The sequence below is a fragment of the Temnothorax nylanderi genome, unplaced genomic scaffold, assembly GCF_030848795.1.
Source record: "Temnothorax nylanderi isolate EJ_2023f unplaced genomic scaffold, tnyl_v1.0 TNYL_tig0170_pilon, whole genome shotgun sequence".
NCBI lineage: Eukaryota > Metazoa > Arthropoda > Insecta > Hymenoptera > Formicidae > Temnothorax > Temnothorax nylanderi.
Genome location: NW_027249232.1, coordinates 334,762 through 355,635, shown reverse-complemented (window position 1 = coordinate 355,635; position 20,874 = coordinate 334,762). Strand labels below are relative to the sequence as shown.

The 20,874-nt window shown below is 40.4% G+C and overlaps 2 protein-coding genes across 2 annotated transcripts in view; one reads left to right on the top strand and one right to left on the bottom strand.

The window, feature by feature from the left end:
• LOC139777972 (photoreceptor-specific nuclear receptor) overlaps positions 1-18,972 on the top strand; it is a 34,624-nt gene extending 15,652 nt beyond the window's left edge. The window contains exons 5-9 of the mRNA XM_071715697.1: positions 8,833-8,947; positions 14,838-14,956; positions 16,523-16,734; positions 17,107-17,395; positions 17,702-18,972. Coding sequence (XP_071571798.1) covers positions 8,833-8,947; positions 14,838-14,956; positions 16,523-16,734; positions 17,107-17,395; positions 17,702-17,940 — 974 coding nt within the window. The 3' untranslated portion in view covers positions 17,941-18,972. The remainder of the gene's footprint in view (positions 1-8,832; positions 8,948-14,837; positions 14,957-16,522; positions 16,735-17,106; positions 17,396-17,701) is intronic.
• LOC139777984 (uncharacterized) lies at positions 11,371-13,746 on the bottom strand. Its single transcript, XM_071715712.1, has 2 exons — positions 13,541-13,746; positions 11,371-13,231 (listed from the first exon to the last, which is right to left on the bottom strand). The coding sequence occupies exons 1-2, from the start codon at positions 13,744-13,746 to the stop codon at positions 11,371-11,373; spliced, it is 2,067 nt and encodes a 688-aa protein (XP_071571813.1).
• Positions 18,973-20,874: the final 1,902 nt, after the last annotated feature.

The window sequence follows — 20,874 nt, the reverse complement described above, 5'->3', positions numbered from 1 at the left end:
TTTCATAAATTATCGAATTTTCAGTTTGAGACTTTTATTTATAGATTAGAAGATATAATAACAAAGAACTTTTACATTAAATTGTGACAAATAGGACACAAAATATAATAAAAAGTATTTTAAAAAAAGATATACCAAAAAAGCTGCATTCTTTTGCCTAAAATACAATATGTAACGATAAAAAATAATTGATAAAAAATGAGGATTAAGAATCCAATAAAGTCCATGTTGTACGATAAATTCCAAATAGACGTACGCCATTTTCCGGATAAAAATCGACGCGTTGTTACGACGCGATTCGATTCAATCGGAAGCATCTCCCCTTGCGACATCGAGTTCGGCAATAAGAAAGTTATCAGCGGGACGGCGGCGAGGGCCGAAGCAAGAACGCAGGGGTGGGAAGAACAAGAGGAAGACGTAGAGACAGGTGCGCGCCCGTGTCTCGCCGGGAGGCATTAAGAGTTGGAATCGGGAGGCTGTTCGGAGCAGCCAGACTTCCGCTTGTACAAGCGCCCGCCCCCGCCTTTATCCAGTTATTTATGTCGCGAACATAAAGGGTCCGCCCGAATTCCGCTTTCCCCGCCGCTGATTGATTCCGGCATTACCCAACGAAAATGGATAATCCGCTGGATCCATAACTCCCACTCGGGCGACAATGTCTCGAGAACTCTCGCGATGGGATCCCAATATCTTCGCGACGGTGATCGACGCGAGGCGATACTAACATGTCATTCTGACCGATTGATCGTCTAATTCTTTCTTTTTGAGCGAAATCTTCATCAGAGATAGAAAGAGAAGAGAGCAAAGAAATATTAAAATCAAACCTTATCTAGGGGAGACCGGGGCTAGTTGGTACATGGGGCAGGTTGGTGCACGACAATTATTGTATAAAAGTGACAAAAGATAATATTAGATAAAAAATATAGTATTTCCGCAAAAACATTGCGATAATATTTCAATTAGTTATTTTAGACTGAGTAACGTATTTTCACAAACAGAAAATATTTTTAGTTTTGTAGGGTAGACCGGGGCACGTTGTCACACATTTTTTTCAATATTTTTTGTATTTTTTACATTCAATATTTGAGAGTACTGTGATATGCCAAAATTTCGAGTGAACCCTCAGCTTCAATTGGACAGTATCGAATTTTGTGTGATTGTTACTCTACAGTTGTTACATAACAATAAATAATGACAGGTCGCTTGTGACAACGTGCCCCGTGACCGGGGCACGTTGTCACATCAAATGTAATTGCATGCAAAATGTTATCCAAACTGTATTCAACGTAAATATCAATATATTATAGTGCGCTGCAATGTAAAAAAGTAAAATCCTTCACAGAAACATTTATTTTATTTCAAAAAAGTACAAAAAGCACGAAGTTTTCGTCTTAATCTAAATACAAGAATTCCACTCGAATGCGCAACTTATTGATCGTTAACAGCAAGACGAATTACTTCTAGATCGACTACTGCAGCTCTCGCAGTTTTCCGTTTGTAGGAGCGCACCATATCCCAATTGCACCTATGACATTAAAATTCGTGACAACGTGCCCCGAGGGCATTTTTTTACTCCAAACAGCCTCATGGCCGACACGTTTTAGATATTCATAAGGTTAGGTATTGCACGCGGTAGGTAAAAGTACATACTTTAAGATAATATAAAAGTCTATTCTGAAAAAACATAAGCTTCATGTCCAGTACGTTGAATATTAGACAATAAAATTTTACTTACGGTCGCAAAAAACTTTCAAGTTAATTTTACGTCAACACGGCTGGAGCAATCTCAACACTGTAAACCCACCAAAGATGGGCATACACTAACACGTTTTGGGAATGACGGGTGCTGCCCTCTGGTTATTAGTTTTTTAAATAAAGCCGATGTGACAACGTGCCCCGTGTGACAACGTGCCCCGGTCTACCCTATAGCCAAAAGTAAAATAAATCAGTGATGTATTAAATGTTATATTTATAAAAAAATCTGGTCATCATATCATAATTCTAACTGTGTCTTTAAAATCTTTATACTTTAAACGTAATAATTTCCAGTTATGTTAATATCTTAAAACATTTTTTTGTTTAAACAATAATCAAAATATCTAAATATGGCAGGACGGGGTAGGTTGTTACTGCTTTTCTACTTATAATTTCGACCAACTCCGTCGATGTAACACATAACCTCGGCATAACAGTGGCAAATATTTTAATCTTAAGTAAGATTTCACCATTAAAGTCTCTTATTACGTATCAGAACCAATCAATATAGAACATCAGTTAAATTATATCTATATTATAATTTTGCATTCAACAATGTAAATGTAATATAACACATATTGTTACATATTGTTATTTCTTTTTATTAAACATATTATACTTTGAAAACTGGATCTTTCACAATTTAATCCAGTACTGTAACAACTTACCCCGTATATGGGGCTGGTTGTTACAAATGTCATCGCCTTATAATTGTTATTGGTGCAACAAAATTAATTGTTCAGTTAAAAAAATAATTTTTGTGTTGTATAAGCATGCGGCTATTAAAAAATTCTTTTGCGGCTTGTATTCCATTTATTAGTTACGTGTAAAAAAATCTTTAAAAAAGTGTACCAACTAGCCCCGATCTCCCCTAATATAATATTATTAAGGACGTTCTCCGGTCCTTATACTAGAGAAAATCGATTTTCTTAGGATTTTCTTGAAACTGTGAATATACGTTAATTTAGGTGTGCTTTATGCGTGGTATAAATTTCAGTACCTCTTCCGGTATAAAAAATAAAGATACTGAGCCTCAAAGTTTCAAAAAAAAAAATTTAATTTAATTTTTTTTTAGTTTTGGCATTTTTTCCTTATAGAACTCGACGAGAGGAGCAACTTTGGTCCTCTTGGCCAACCTCGTATCTCTTACCGTTTGGCCTGGAAAACCTTTTCATTAGTAAAAGTTGAAACTTTGAGGCTCAGTATCTTTATTTTTTATACCGGAAAAGGTACTGAAATTTATACCACGCATAAAGCACACCTAAATTAACGTATATTCACAGTTTCAAGAAAATCCTAAGAAAATCGATTTTCTCTAGTATAAGGACCGGAGAACGTCCTTAAACGCAAAAAGCGACAAATGACTGATAAAGCGTGTCAATAATTTGAACATAAAAATGTGTGAAGTAATCAGAAATAACAAGATACGCGCGCAAAAATATAAATCAATATCACAGTGAGATATTCGAGTACGGAAACTGAAATCGCGGATGATGCAAATGCCTGACAAGTGAAAACTCTTACAACTCGTCGCAAAACTGGCACATTGGCTCCTCGAATTTACGCGAGAAGGCTGACGCGGGATAATTATGACGGAGCCTTATTACCACGCGTGAAAGACACGCACTCGCTGTCACAAACGCCGAAAAGGAGAAACTCGTGGTGTCCGCCGTGCTTTAATGGACGCGCGATTAGGGCACTCATTGCCGCCCAGGCCGGGCGGCAATTTTTCCCGGCTTCCCTTTTAGCAGCGGCCCCGCAGCAACGGGCGCGCAGTAATTTCGTAATAATAAAAAGCGTGCCGGCTCACTTTACCTCCGGCGTGCGGCCTGCTGGGCGGCTTAATGGGGTCCCTCTTGCTTCGTCGAGCCTCCGTTTCTTCTCTCCCTCTCTCTCTCTTTCTCTCCTTGCCGCCTCTCGCGGCGTGTCTCGCACCAGAAAAGATAAACGCCCCCGTACGCTCTGTTTCCGTTTAATTTGCATGCACCTCGCTGCGAGAGGCCGCCCTGCTCTCCGTACATCCCTTCCCTTTTCTTCTTCGCTCTTTTAATTGACAACCCCTTTGGTCACTGTTGTGTAGGATTCTGCGTCATTATTTTTACTTAATCCTTAACACAAGTGGATAATAAGGCCTCTTCGCAATTCTGTTTTTCAAGAATATTTGAAAAGCAATACTGCCGCTCTCTCAAATTTATTCTTAATAATCGTGGCGTAAATATTACAATAGATAAATTAATAAGAAAGTAGTGCGCTTTAGTATACAATGTAAATCTTAAATTAAAAAAATTAAAAAAAAAAAAGAAAACAGTATTGTTTAGTTCGATATTTGCAATCAAATCGAGTGTGGTCTATGAGAGTCGATTATTACGCTAACAATCATTAAAAGCGTAATACTCTTGCTCATATTCACCAGTGTGGTTCCATTGTTATCCCCTGTAACATTTTTCGCGCGGATTCTCGCACCAGGACGCGCAAAACGTCCCCGTGCACATTGTTTCTCTCATTTGCATCGTCGCCGCGCCACGGGAGAGCACCCTTTCGCCGATGTCACTCCGGCTCCGTCCTTCGTCCTTTCTACTTATCTCCGCCGGCGAAGTCGCGAACCGGGGGGGGACGCCAGGGTGGCGGCCGAAGGGTCGCGGCGCCGCCGGAGTCTCCGCGTGCGCATCGGGCGGTCGGCCGCACGTTGCATACGTTTATTTCCTCCAATTAACCCTTCGGGGATTCGTCGAGGGCCACGCGACCGTCGCTAACGACCGCAGTGTTTACGGCGCGGCGACGAAGAGAGCGAGGACCGTTCGCGCCCGCCGCGCGCCGCGCCGCGGCAAACCGCACGAGCGTGAGCTTGCAAATGCGCTTGATTGGCTCGCGTGAATAAAAAGCAGTGCGGCGGCGCTCTCGCCGTTAACCCTTGCGATTCCGATCATCTATTTCTACGAATTATTTACGGGATATTTCAGAAAAAAGAAACGCGCGGTACAAGGTATCCCTGCATGTGATTCTTTTTTCATATAGGGTGACACGGACGATTCGAATTTTCTTTAACGTAAATGTAGAAAAACTAGTAAGTGTTTTTGTAGATGATATAAAAGATGCGAAAAAACTACGAGCGTTAAATGGGATTCTGTACGACTGCTCTTTGTGTTATCGTACCTTTACACTCTCTAAATCTCATAGAGTGGTTTTGCCACTAATATATTAGAGTGATTGCGATAGTCACTCCAAAAGAGAGGGTTGTTACTCTAATTTGAGTAAATGCTGGCACTCATAAGGTAGGAGTGAATTTTTCACTCAAATTTTTAGAGCGGCACTCTACCGGAGTAATACAATCTCACTCTAAAGTTATAGTGAATCACGATTCACTAAAAATCGACTGATAAATGACTCTAACAGAGTGAAATTTTCCAAAATTGTACAGTGACATATTTCACTCTTACGGACACTGATCTATACTACACTCGAAAAGAGTGCCTTTTCATTCAAATGAAGTGCAATCTCACTCCAACTTATGGAGGGCAATTTTCCTCTTTCTTGATGGAGTGGCGAATCACTTGAAATGCACAGGCTCAATTTTCACTTTTGTTACACTTCCATTTCACTCGTTTTCAGTGATATATTTCACTCTTCCACTTTTAGAGAGCATGGCATACTTATTAATAAAAACGTATTAATCATTATCATTGTCATCATTACGAGAAGCGTTCTTTTTTCGTTCTCTCACATAGATGGTCGGTAAATGAAACCCTCGGGTGGTCGTACACTGCGTTACGTACCGCAAACAATAAGCGCCGCCGGTTTGCTGCGTGCCCTGTTGAATTCACGCGTGTCAGATGCAGACCGTCGGCGTGACATAACGTGGCGTTACGTGAGTTTGACGAGAGGGCGGCAGACAACCGCAAACTCCCGCCCGTTCCCCGCCCCTCTGTCCCCCCGTGAATCCGCTGGACTAATATTTCAATAATATTTCAATCATCCGCGAATTCGACGAGCGGCACAATGCTCCTATTGTTCGCCGATAGCATCGCCGTTTACAACGTGTTCGCGCTCGAGGTCGCCGGGTTTTTTTTTCGAAAAAGTATGAAAAAAAATGGCAAAAAAAGCGATCGATGAATGCGCGTCGCGGGAGTTTTACCGCGCTCTGATTTCTCTCGTTATCAATCAGTCGGAAAAACGATTTGGTTTTTAACGAAATACGAGTTTTGCCAATACCACGCTCATTTTATTTACCACCTCCCCATCGTTACGTAATGGGTTCATATTTGAATATAGAGAATGTTGTTAGGTATAGCGATTGCAACTTGCCAAATATTGCACAGCATAACGGTGCTTACATTGAAAATATCGCGTCAAAAATTGCACCGGCTCGACAGAAACACAATTGCATACAATTTTGCACAAGACACTCAAAAAAATACGATATTTGTAAAAGTAATGTGTGTAAAAATAACGCAGAATATATGGCAACTATGTTATTTGTACACGCAATTGACCTGTGGAAGAAAGCATCGTGACATATCGCAAAAACTTGCGATAACCGGTTACAACTTGATGATTCATCAATTACTGAATTTAAAAGGAAACATTCGATCGTTGCGCCTGCAAAAACACTTGCCGCGCTGATCGCCGATCAAAAACATCGAATTCACCGCCGCCTTGCTATGTTGCTATACATATTTATTATGGATGGTGTAGCATTACGAATATCGGAAATAAAAATGTATTCTTCAGTTCTTTGAGTCACTAATTTTTAAGGAAGACATTATTTTTGTAATTTACATAACAATATTTAATCTTTAATCCTACATTATTTGCGTGGAATGTATTTTGCACCTCAATATTATCTCAATTTTCATTATTTTCTGTGATGATTTACAATTAAATAAAGGTTGATAATGTTCTGTATATCTTCTAGATAAAGATAAATGTAAAAATTCATCTTTAATTATGACAACAATTTATACAGTATTCGATCGATAGAAACGTTTTACTCTGTGAGTTTAGTAGATTTCTAAGGCTGGCATATATTTTACATTCCACGCAAATAACGTAAAATTAACACAGTAATTGTTAACAGGGTATTTGTGTGTATGTGCCTATATATCTTTCAATACCATCACAAATGCTTATATACCCAGGTAACCAAATCTGTCAAAAGCAGATCTTGCCGAATATCTGCTACAAATTATGTCTGCAGAACGTCAACAAAAGTATAACAGAGTCTGCTAACATCATACAGCAGATTGGCGGCAGAAATCAAGTAGATCATCCTGCTGGAACATTCAGGCTTTGCGCGATTTCTGCTGCCAATCTGCTGTCCGATTATGTTAGCTGTTAGCAGACTCTGCTGGCAGAACATAGCTGAATGCGGACGCAGTTGATGTCAGTCTGCTGACATGTCTGATGAAATCAGTTACCAATCTGCGATATTTATGTCGATAACTCCACTGTTAAATTCATAGTGTCAAATTAATAAATTATACTCAATTTAAGTCATTTTTAACATTCCTGTAGGTCTCGCCACTACTCCTACTTAATACGTCGTTAATTTAACTAAACCAATGGCAATAAAATAAAATTTTGTGTTAAAATAATTTAGGCACACATAGTAATTAAAAATAACAAAATGTTATTTAACTTGAGGTATTGGCTTAAATTTTATCCTTTAATATTTAACAGTGTCGAAAGTTTTTAAAATTAGATGAAGAATAAAGAGATCCCCTCAAAAGGATAATTTTTAGGATGGAGTCGAACTCATCCCCAATAAAATTTTGATGGAGAGAGTAATAGTCAAATTTTTCAAATAAAAACCCCCGACAAAGATAACATTATTTGGTATTTTATAGGTTTCGAAAAGACGAATCCAATAAGCCGCATGACATTAAAAATCTATTTCTGATATTATCCCAACAAACTTAAAAAAAATTGTTTCGAGAGGGTATCGATTTCTATTCGAGACGCACGCGCGCGAAAAGGGTATTTATTTTTTATCTATCTTTGATAATTACCGAGAGATCAACATGGACAGATTAAATCAAACACCCTGTATATGTACACTGAAAAAAATATTGTTCGTATAGTATCAATGAATGAAGCTCATTGACTTGAAATTCATTAATACAATGAATTTTTAATTGATAATATAATATGACATTGAATATTTTTCATTAACAAATAATTGGATTCATTAATATAACAAATCACTGTTTATTAATATACTGTACTCAAGTGTATCATAACTTAATGTAACATTTAATTAAACCAATGAAAAAGTTCATTCTTCCAATGAATGTGTTCAGTGGAATCAAAAAACTCATTCATTAAATGTGTACCATAACTCTACGGTACCTGTATTACCGGGGGTTACTTTGCATCGACGCCGCTAGGCGCCGCATCGCCTGTACCGTTTCACGTATTTCAGATTCGACCACGACCTGTATATAAAGGGAACCCCTACGGGGCCTGACAGATCTCCTCAGGTGCCAGCCGCCCACGAATACCCAAATAGCGGGTGTAACTCTTTTGAAGAGGTTTACCTCTTAAAGGCGCCAATTTTATGGACGCTACTTAGTATTTATTGCGGTTATCTACTTTATTCTAACTTATTTATTAATGCGTGAGTAGGAGTTGGCCCATGGATTGAGTAATCGCAAAGATCATATTAACGTATTATTTTATAAATTAATAAAGTTTGTACATTGGCTCAATAACCGAATTCATTGAACCAATGTATCGAAATATCGAAGAAGGATTTTTCATTGACTCAATAAAGTCTTCCGTTATTATAATAAATCAATGGCAGATTTTTCAATGTACATATTTATTGTTACAATGAATTGTAGTAATAGTTTAATATTCAAATTATTTTTTTATAAATCATAAATCATTATGATAATAAAATAATTCTTTGGACCAATTTTAATGAATTTTTTATTACTACAATGAATGCTTTTATTGCATTCATGTACAGTTTTGGTTCAGTGTATATATGTATGTACGTATATACATATAATTATTTATTTATATACATATGTATATATATGTATATATATAAAAATACGACAAACTAACAAATTGCAGCTGTTCAGAATGAACGTCAACCAAGGAACACTGCCACCATCAGACCGGAAGCACTTGTTGAGATGGACCAAGAACGAGCGCTGCGCGAAGCCGCCGTCGCCGTAGGCGTCTTCGGGTAAGTAATAACTTATCGCCCTTTTTTTGCGATTTTCAGTTACTACATAATTCCTCAATCTACCTATTGCAGCGGATATATCGTTACGTTTTTTTGACTAAATCGTTAAACATTAGAAATCAATGGTTTAAAAGAAAAGCAGAAGGAAGAGATCGAAGAGAACGCGATCGAATAAAATCTCATCGAGAAATAACGCCGAGTTATTAATTATAATGGTGACTGACAGTGAGACGTTCGCGTGAATTGACAGCGACAGTATCTGTCGGGGGGCGTATCCGAAGCCTCTCGGAACGCGATTACGTCGAAAGGGCAAGAGTGTTGAATGTTGGTCGCACACTTGTGAATCGCGCGTCACAAAGGCTCTACGAAATTTCAACTTAGGCATGGCCGATTAGAGATTGGCAGGCGATGGAGGCAGACGATCGATAGTCACTTGTCGGCGGATGCAACGGCAAGAGCAAGCGAGGGCCGGCGACACGTTGTTGGCACGTTTGATCTTCTGCTGCGCACCAGGCTTACCTTTCGCCGTTGTTGAGCGACACGCCGAGCGTGATCTATCATGAAAAATTACCTTTGACTAGCAGCCCGTAGTAGGCGTAGCGTTTTTCAGGTAACCGGCTGCACAGGTTGGAACTAATGGAAAATCCATAGAGCGCCAAGGGGTGAACGTTAAAAGCGACGGCCGTGTCGTCCCGGCGCGGCGCGGCGCAGCGCAACGCGTCGTTCTCAGCGCGAGTTATTATACCGCGCGCGTTACACAAGCGACACTGATCTCTTTCCGCGATATAAGCTTAGTCTCTAATTAATTTGAATCCATTCTTGGTCGCATTTAGAAACATTTAAAAATTTAAGAGATTGAGAATCGAAAGTAGGATATCGAAAAGAACCTATTGATCTATCAGCTAATCTCGACAAATGCAAGAGGAAATTTCAGAGGAAAAACTCCTATTTTCTATTTTCGTTCACTTGTGTAATTGATGTACGATTCAATTAATTTGATAAAGAGTATAGAAAATTTAATTGAATTGAGGAGGAGCGTCGTCGACAGTCAGATGCATATCTGTGTCAACGCGAGAGTTTCGCAGTTTCGTATTTACGTAATTGCATATATAATCTATTGTCATAAAACGATTCACACTCCGGCTGTTTGGTTCCACGCAACAATCCGATACGAGTCATGAGAGAAGAGAGAAAGAGAGAGAGAGAGAGAGTGAGGGAGGGAGAGGGAGGGAGGGAGAGAGAAAGAGAGAGAGAGAGAGAGAGAGAGAGAGAGAGAGAGAGAGAGAGAGAGAGAGAGAGAGAGATCGTTTCTATTAAAATCAACCATTCGATCGCGTAAACATGAGGCTTTGAAACCCGCACCGGCGCAGACACCCGTATAATCGTCAATGACATCGGAATCTATAATTACACATAAATTAACGTTGACTCAAGATTATTGTTTACAGTTATAAACAGGCCCATATAATCTGCCTCACCGAGAAGACCGAGAACGATGAAAGGAAGACGTTGTGCGAATTGCAATCTGGAAGAATTATTTTAACTCTCTCGCGCGGCAAGAAATGTTTGAACAAAGTTTTTACGGAAATAATAGGCAATATTTATTCCATGTACAGTAACGCGCTAAGAAAAAATATGGCTATAAATGGGTTCGAACGTTACACACGTTTTTCGTCGCGCGAGCAATCGATCTTCCCGATTAGCCGCATTGTTTTCGGACCGTGGATTACAAACTTCGTCAAAGTTTATTCAGAAACGCTAATTCATATTTTAAACTCGATCACTAATTGACTGCTCAATTTCCCACGTCACGTCATCCGTCACTTTCATTTTACTCCGAAAAAATATTTGGCGATTGAATGCGATACAATAGAAATAAATGCATTTCGCAAATGCATCTTTATATGATGCTCGAATCATCGCCGTGTAATCACGGATTAAGATGATGATAAACAAGTTAAAATAAGAAGCGAGTCGTAATCTTAATTTTTCTCAGCTATGTTACCAATTTCGCGAGAAATGCCCGGACGCAATTTTATACATATGTATATATTGGAATAGAAATAAAAATTGTTTACTTCTCACAAAATAACATACCAAAGTACAAAAGACGTCTATTAATAAATGTCTAAGAAGAGTTTTTTACGTGCTTTTACGGCATTACTTAGAAGTTTATGTTCGAATCGAAATTAATGCCCATAACGAAGAAGTCGCGCTATGGAGAATCGAAGTATCCCTTTAGTGATGGAAAGTCTAAACGCGGCGGGTGCGTGCGTGCATTCCCTGCACGTAGTGTATACATGTATATAATATACGTGTACAAAATATGTTTATATACATCCCACGGGTGAAACCTCTGAAGAAAGGTGTTCCACTATACGACTGTCTTTGCATACAATTGCCGAGCCCAGTCGATCGATCGGCTAGCAGAAGTCGAGCACAGCATCGCCGCTAACGATGCTCGCGAAGATCGCTCGGGCTCGATCGACGGACGTCATCGGCTTGTTATTGGCGTCGCGATACCGATGGCGCGGCTCCCTGTTCTCCGGACATTCGCCGATCTTCCTCTCGAGATGCGTCACCGGAATCGGCATATTCGATCTCACGTCGCTCTCGGACTTGACGAATTTTCGCGCGCTGTCCACAACGTACTGCGGCAGCACGTTGTCGATGTCCACTTTATAGCCCCGCTTCAGATTCTCTGACTTGGTCTGCCTGATGACGGACGTCAGGCGTCGCCTGATATCCGCGCTCGCGATCTGCTGCGAGCCCAGCATCCTGTCGGACGGGTATTTGCCAGTGACGTTCTCCAGCAGCTCCAGAAGCCGATCGAAGGACAAGCATATCTCGTCCAAGGACTGCTTGCTGACCAGCAAGTAACCTCTGGTCTCGTTCTCCTTTATCTTCAGAGCGCATTCCAGCTTAGCCACGTCATTTTGCGCCGATCGCAGGTTCATCTCGGCGGCTTCGCGGCGTTCTCGTTCTTCGACGAGCAGAAGATCGGTTCGTTTGGTCTCCTCCAGAAGACGATCGTGTTCCGCTTGGGCTTCCGCCAGTTGCCCGAGGATACGTTGGATCTCTTCTGAATCGTCCTGCAGGTCCACGCTTTGTGTGCCGACGTCCATCTTGGTCGAATCCAAGCTCTTCAGGCTTGTCACGTCGGAGCATCGTACGACGTTCTTATGTTCCGATTGCGCGTCTACGTCACAATCGACGCGAGTCGCGGGCTGTATGCGAGATTGAAGATCCAAGTGAAGGGAGACCTTGGGTATCGTTCGTATGTTGTCGATCGTCTGCGAATGGATTAAATCGCGTTGCTGCGTAGCGGTGTCGCGAACTGGCGGCGAAGGCGGTCGGATCTTCATCTTCGTTGGCAGAAGCGTTAACGGGACTGTTCTCCTCGGTGGAATCACCTGACACGGTCGCTTCGCGTACTTGGAAAAGCCACTTCGCGCTCTCGAGGGCTTCGCGATGTCCTCGTACTCGTTGCCTCTTCGAGTGTCGGCTGACGCGATCTTCTTGTCCGGCGCTAATCCCATCCACTTGTACTCCGACTTTCCTTCGACGTCGTTCTCCACCAGCCTTCTCATCACCTCCATCGCGAGCTCGTCGTTCAGATTCGCGTTCCTCCTCACGTCGAGCACCGCCAGCGTGCTGTTCTGATCCAGTAAGTTTAGCAGATCCGCGCTGATCTGATCTGTCAAGCCGCAGTGCTGAAGATCCAACGCCTTTATCCACAGACTGTCGCGTATCGCCTCGAGCATCTCCCGCACGGCGCAGTTACCCAGATGCGGATTGTCGTTCAAGGTTAGCCGACGTAGCCCCGGCATCGTCTCGAAGTTGGGCTCGCGATACCTCAGCGATTGCTTCCAGGTGTCGTGATACAAGGCCAGTTTTTGCCTCGAGAGCGCGGACGCCAACGCGCTGCCGCTGCTCGGCGTGAGGTCGCAGTAACTGAGATTCAGCGACCTCACGCTACGAATGTCCGCTATCATACGGCAGATCAGCTCGCAGCCGTTGTCGCCGATGTAGCAACGTCGAAGAGACAGATGGTGTAAGGTCTGCGTGCCCGACAAGCCGACGCAGAGCACCGCGACGCAATCCGGTGGAAAGGGGATGCCCTCGAGCTCGAGGTGTGTGAGGCTGGGCGAATTCCTCACGCATTGGCCGACGCTCTGCGACATCCATTCCAACAGGTAGCGCGTGAGGACCACCGGGGCCTTACCCATCGCTCGCGCCTTGTCCTCGGAATTTATCTCTTCCAACGGCTTACGACATTGATACCTGATAGAGATTTTAAAGAAATTTTAATGTATGTGACAAGTTTAAGAACAGTAACTATAGTTTGTTGGTATATTTTCAAAATAATTTTATTTGCGACCTTATAAATTGTTCAATAAAAGTTTGCAGGACTAAAATAAGAGAAACAATTTAGAAAAATTTAATTAGCGTAATTTAACAAATATACAGGAAAACATAAAAATAACACTGTCAAATGACACCTTAAAAAACAGCGCGTAAAGACCAATGACTAACATTATAAATAAAAGGAAGGCAGTATATAAAAAGTATTGAAATCAGTCAATTTTCAACCTGCTATGCACGCTGATCGATTTAAGCGAGCGATCGAGGGAAAGGGAATTCAAGATCGGTCCCCAGTCGTCCATCTTGATGCGATCGGTGGTGAAGTCCAGACTGTGCGGCAGGGTCACGCATATCACCGGCAACGGTCGCAATCGTTGCTGCTTACACAGCTCCATGTAGCAGCTGGCAAAGTTTCTGCCGGCCGGGATCGCCATCTTCCGCGGCGAAGCTGCCGGAGCGGCCGCATCGATCTTCCGTCGGTGTCGCGACGGAACTTTACCCTCGAGCGTCGTAATGGTGCCGGTAATTTCGCCTCCAGAATTACGAACGGCTCCGTCCGTTCTTGCTGCAATTTGACATGTCATCAGACTCGCTCCTCCGTCGCTCGCGGAACGACGAGCTCTCATTTCTAGAGGCTTGGCTAGATACGCCAAGATACGATTTGAAACGCAATACCATCGTGGGACAAAAGTTTACCTTTGCCGTTGCTGCTTCGCTCGAAGATCAACCGCGATTTCACCGCGAAACGTCATCTGCACCGTCAGATTTGCATGGGAACGATTGCGGAGCATCGGCGAGAATCGGATTCATCGAAAGGAGTTTATTTTACGAAGGCATCGACGATGTCTCTCCCTCGATCGTTTTCCCGGTGATCGCGATCGCTGTTCGCCGGCCTACCTTCCTGAAATTGATGTAAAATATCCCTGCGCGGAACAAGACGAACCTACAAAACGAAACACGCGCACAAGCAGACTGAAGATATCGTCGCTTGCGGAAAATTGCGGAAAATTGTAATGTAACGAACTCGCAATTGTATAGCAATCTTTCAAAGCAGGCAATTCAAGAGGAACAAAGTTTCTTCCGTCTTTTTTATATTATTCAAGGAAGATTACAATATCATTTCCTTTATATCAATACCATGAATATGCGATTCGATAAATTTTGGAAATTTATAATTTTAAATAATTCTAGAGATCAAAATTGTTGAAATTTTCTTGCATATATCAATGTTTACCTCAGACTTAAATTAAAATGTAAAATAATTTTTGATTGCCCCCTCCTCCTTTATATAGTTATAAAAAGCACATTCATGATTTTGGCATAAGAGAGACGATGTTATTTAAAAATAAAATATTTTTGAAATACGCATAATGCATTTTTGCGCGCTAGCTCTTTTAGATTTTTATGTGGAACTGAAATGAAGTTCCAACAGATTTAACAGAACATATCAATAGAAATTATTAATTATATAATTATTCTTTATTATTTAGATATTTTAATCGTTTTATCGTGAATTATTTCTCAGACCGCCGGTGTCCTTAGCTATGGCGAGATATACCACGCCACTACCTCTGCCTACAATCGCACCGACGACAAATTCCACAAACAACGCGGCAACACCACCTCGACAAGACAACGAGGACGGTACGCAAATTCTGCGTTTAATATCGTTAAATTATATTTATAAAAAAATCATTAACGTGTTTTTAAGGGGGTATTCTGGTATAGGCAGCCCAATATATTTTAGGCTTATTTTAGGAATTTTTTGTTGAAAAAATGAGAAAAACTCAAATAATTGTCCCTCTACATAAGTTTTATTGTTATTTTATAATACGAAAAATTGAATTATTGTTTATTTTTATATTTAAACAAATTAATTTTATCAAGTATCTCTTACTCTGTCCTCCTTTTTAAGATATTGTCCTAGTGCTTCTGACGAAATCTCTGAAATAAAAAAACGAATTTTGTTTTATTCATTACAAATACAGTTATTTTAATAAATCATCGTGATAGAGACTACAAAAAATTTTTTAAAGAAAATGGCGGCTAGTTAAATATCGCTTAATGAAATTTTGACCTTTTTTCAGTTTATAGATTTAAAAAAATGGTAATTTCTTAAATATTGAAGTAAAAGTGGTAGGGACACCATAGTGCCATATATATATATATATATATATATATATATATATATATATATATATTGAAGATTTGTGCAAAAGCAAAAGTCGACGGGACTAATAACTTTTTAGAAAAACGTCGGACAAGCTTGAAAAATATAGTTGTGAAAAAAAAACACTTTTCTCTTTTGCAATTTTATATATTTCACAGAAAGTAGTTTATTTGTAATGCTTATTCTGTCTAGTCTGATATATCAGTCCCATAAAAACCTTTCTCTTCTTTAAAAGAAATCGCGAACCGCCTTCTGTTTCCTATGAGTGATCCTAGCTTTCTTAAGTGACTAGTGAATAAGTGAATAAAACTTTTGTTTTATTTGTAATGGTTATTCTCATCACTTCCATTATCTTTAATATTAGCCTGCATTCTTTATTAAATGTATAAATATTTAATACAAATATTTAATACAATAAATATTTAATACATTGCTACATTGTAATTTCTATTGTTTTTTCCCCACAATGCAGATGTTTTGGAGCAAAAGTTCAAATTAATGAATTTAAATTTATATTGACGAGAAAAATAAACCAAGATCCCAAACAATATAACAAAGATAAAATTCTCAAGATTTCTTTATGATAAAAGACTGATTATTGTAGCAGCGTGGAACGTTATCAATCTGACTTATATGCGACTCGAGATACTGATCTCTTCAAATCTTCATAACTTCATTAATTTTTAGAATTTTATTATAAACTGCTTTATAATTAAAAAGTAAAAATTAAAAAAAATCGATTTTTTGACCCTCTAGACTAGAATACCCTCTTACGATAATAACAAAAAAGAAAGTAACACTTGTAAGCTAAGCAAAAGGAAGTTTAATAAAAAAAATATATAATAAATATTTGTTTTATCTTATCAAAGATGCATGAAACCTTTTAATACGAGTCTCTATCGCTCTGCTTCTGATCCTACCTCTCATATAAATTCGCGTGAGTGGATATCATTCCCAGATCTTGGTCATTCGTTATTGTCACCGCTGTTATGGAAACTCTATATTTGCATGAAGAAAGAGAGCTTTGCGTCTGAACACAGGAAACGCATCCGAGGACAGCATAGACGTAACGAACGAGGAGCCGTTGACGCCTCAGCGGAGTGGATGCACGCAGCTTCCACCGGTGCTGCCGTCGTTATACTCACCAGCGAGTGCCGAAACGGTTTACGAGACCAGCGCGAGGCTGCTCTTCATGGCGGTCAAATGGGCGAAGAATCTTCCCTCCTTCGCTGGCTTGCCATTCAGAGATCAGGTAACGATTGTACCGATTCACTTGTATCTCAACATGTATGTATTTATTATCAATTTAACATATTTGCCTTATGTATATTTAGCCACGTTTTCATTTAATAATTTATTTTGATAAACGTTGATAAACAGTAATCGCGACGATAGAAGTTGTCGAGAATTAATCAGACCAATAAATATCTTTACGTATTTGTGTGTCAATACGACAGATGAAAAATAGGCTGCCAGTATAGCGGCTTAATTATTATTTCAAATCTTACAATATAATTATCCGCGGCTTCGTTATAGGAAGATTCAATACAATTAAAATGGTGCTCTAAAAAAGAGATAACGATACAGTAAAATAAACTGCAAGTGCGTTATTTATATCGCGCAGGTAATACTCCTGGAAGAAGTTTGGTCGGAGCTGTTCCTATTAAATGCGGTTCAATGGTGTCTGCCGCTCGAATCTTCGCCTCTCTTTAGCTCCGCCGAGCTAACTGCTCTGACCCTCTCGCCTCATCCGCATCCGCACTCGGGGCTGCATCTGCAAACCACCACGGGAAAGCCCAGCCAAGTGGCGGCGGACGTCAGACACCTGCACGACACCCTGCAGAGATACAAGGCGGTCATGGTCGATCCTGCGGAATTCGCCTGCATGAAGGCCATCGTTCTCTTCCGCCCAGGTTGGCGACGCTCTCGTCTTCGATTTTTTTTGTAAACAACTTTATAATTAATTTGTAGTTTTACCATTTCATTCATCTCTCTCGGTATTTAATTGTGAACTGTATCTCCTTCCGCTCGTCGTTTTTTAGTGGCGAATCACTCGAAGTGCACAGGCTCAATTTTCATTTTTTCATTACACTTGCATTTCACTCGTTTTCATTGATATTTTACTCTTCGACTTTTGGAGAGTATTTTTTTAAGTTAGTTATTCAATTTCGTGTAAACTCGCGACATGCACTCCTAGAAAGCCGATTTTCCCGTTGCAGAAACCCGCGGTTTGAAGGACTCGAGCCAAATTGAGAACTTGCAGGATCAGGCACAATTAATGCTCGGACATCATGCGCGTGCTCAACAACCGAATAGTCCAGCCCGCTTCGGCAGGTTGCTGTTGCTGCTACCGTTGCTGCGAACGGTTCCAGCTGCAAGAGTGGAATTGATCTACTTCCACAGGACTATCGGCAACACGCCGATGGAGAAGGTCCTTTGTGACATGTACAAAAACTAAAATCATCTTAGACACCAAAGGACTTCGCTACACGAACGCCACACAATAAAATGCAAATACCACACGATCCAAAGGATTCGGCGCTAGAACGAGGACGAGATTCATGAGAGGCGAAATTAATTATCAAAGGAAAACAGCAAAGACTGGCGGGCAAGGCTTTCCTAAATGAAAGGATCAAGGAGCAGGGCGCGCGAACTTTGTTTCAGCATGATCAGGCCTAAGGACAAAGTCTTAAGTCCCTCTGTGATGATCGTGAGGATTCCAATTGGCGAGTATCTCTATCGTACAAACGCGAGGCACTGAAAGAATGGCATCGCTAACGAATAAAAACGGCAACTAAAGTCGACCGAGGGGCACTCAATCGCGGCGTAAATATACACACATAGATATATACATGTATTTATTTATTATAGACATATTTATCGGGCGTTAGGCTCGGCACGTTGATAGCACATTTTCCGTTTTTCGTAGAAAGTCAATGAATTAATCCGAAAAGACATTTCGTTTTTTTCCTTTCTTCCTTCTTTTTTTTTAAATTTAAATTCGTCATAAAGTTACCGAATTAGAGAGAAAAGTGACGGGGTGGGCAATGAACACTCTACAGCTTTGTGAACGTAATACGGAAATCAATTATTTTACATATTCGCAAATTCGCGTTGGAATTGCTTAAAAAATTAACGCAATTAAAATACTTCTTTTTTTTTACCCACGGACAAATTTATGTGTCAGAGGTACGATTAATAAACCGTGACGATACACGTTGCGAAATCAAAATTAAATTGCATTTGGAAATAACCGAGGTGGCAATACGAATTCATAAAATTTAATGTTGCATAATATCGATTAATGAAAGTAATTTGGTTCATAAAGGTGTGAGTGAGATTGATTTCTTTCTCGGCGCTGTAAATGAACGCTCGTCCGCACTTTCTCTGTATATTTCGTGTTGTGATACTATTCGCTGTAAAACGTATTCTCAATCAGTGATATATATTGTAATGATTACTTGTAATAAAAATAAATCTGATTAACTGAGTTATCGTCACTGACTCACTCTTTCGCAGATTTATTACTGCTATCTTATTTGTTACTACATATTTGTTATTCTAGATACTGGCTTCTCTGTTAATTAAACGCAATATCAGGTAAGCATTAATTATAACACAATTTTGAATAAATATATTTAATACAACTCAATTTGTGCGCAGGCATAGAAAATAAGAGAAAATAATAATATTAAAAGTAATGTGATGCTAATATAAAAATCTAAAACAAAGTAGAAAATGAATTACAGTAGAAGATAAAAATATATTTTGAAATAACATTGTGGAAAAAAAGGGTAACATAATACTAAGATAATATATCATTATATTTAAATTTAATTAATAATTAATTGCGAAAACAAGTTTTAGATACGAGAGTATAAATGATTATACTCCTCGAATGGGGGGAGGGGGCAAGCTCAAAGATCACCGGCGTATTTGACTCGGAGGAGGGATAAAGATTCGGCCCGCGATCCCCTCGGAACACGATTTGACTTCGGTCGCTACAACGCACAACGACGTATATATTTGCACCCCCGCAACTCCGTCACGGCGGTTGTTGCATAAACGTACATATTTATTTATCACCGCATAATCCCTGACTTCCCCTGCCGACGAGGGTTTTGCCACATGGCAGTTTGACGGTCCCCGGCGGAGTTTACCCCCTCGGCCGCTTATAAATTACATCGGGGCTCGAGCGAGGTTTAAGGGCCTGCTTAAGTTGTCAAAGCAATCGGGGAGTTAAACGCCCCGGCGCCGGGGGTGAGCGTCCTTAATGCCTTTTCGAGCGAATCTAGCGAAACGCGCGGAGTCAGGCGGCGAACCGCGGAGAATAATTGAGGGAAATGAGTAGACTTCATTCTTCGGAACTTTTTTGAAAGAAGGAGCGTCGGGCGAACTTGCATCACGCTAAGTATATTTTTAATTTTATATATATTATCTCTTTTCAATCTTATATTTGTTCGTATAATTTGGAAATGCGATTTATTAATAATTATCGAGAGAGAGAGAGAGAGAGAGAGAGAGAGAGAGAGAGAGAGAGAGAGCGCATTTCCACTTTTTATTTGAAAATTAGGTATCTCATATTTAATGACAATGCTATTATCATTTATTACCATAGTTTTGAAATATTTAAAAAATATATAAAGGTAAATTACTTCTATGAATATATATTCCACGCTTTGAAAGAAACTTCAACTTATTAAATATTATGTAGGAAATTTTTTTTACTTTCAATAATTTTTCTCTGTTGAATTGTCATAACTTCGGAAGTTCTTATCCCTAAATTTAGATACCAAGGATGATAAACAGACAGAAAAAGCACATTAAAATTATCGTTTACAAATCCACCTTCCTGAAATCGATGTTGAAAAAGGAGTGAAGCTTGCGAAGATTTCTCAGTAGATTAATCCTATCATGATCAGACTCGCGGCAATACGGCATAGAGAATATATCGACCATGTAACGGAGGATTAAAAGAGCATTTCTCGCTCGACGTTCAATCGTTAAAGTGGGACGGCAAATCGACACTTCCTGCAAGACACCTATATCGAGCCCCTTTTGCGCGATCAACCCTTCCTTCCGCCCTCGCAATCGTAAGTCCCGCGGGGGTCGCGCAGAGCCGGTAACGAATTTCGATACCCATCCTCCGGCGAGAGAAAGGGCGACCATAGGCATGGCGAAACGCGGGGGGCGCGGAAGGCAGTGATAGTATTGACTTGCTTTCACGGATGTGCGGGGGCGGAGTTTTCGACCTATCTACCCCGGCGTTCTCCGTGCACCCCCTTGCTTCCATTCCGCTGGCCCCCCCAGGAAGCAGGGAAAGCCAGGGTCGTGCAGGGCTCGACCGGGGTCGGTCGGGAAGGGTGAGACTGACTCTCGTCGCGCCGCGCGG

Excerpts from the sequence above, each read along its gene's own strand:
- LOC139777984 (XM_071715712.1), bottom strand. The coding sequence starts at position 13,746 with ATGGCGATCCCGGCCGGCAGAAACTTTGCCAGCTGCTACATGGAGCTG. Across the intron at positions 13,232-13,540 it reads TCGATCAGCGTGCATAGCAG|GTATCAATGTCGTAAGCCGT; the intron begins GTTGAAAATTGA and ends AATCTCTATCAG.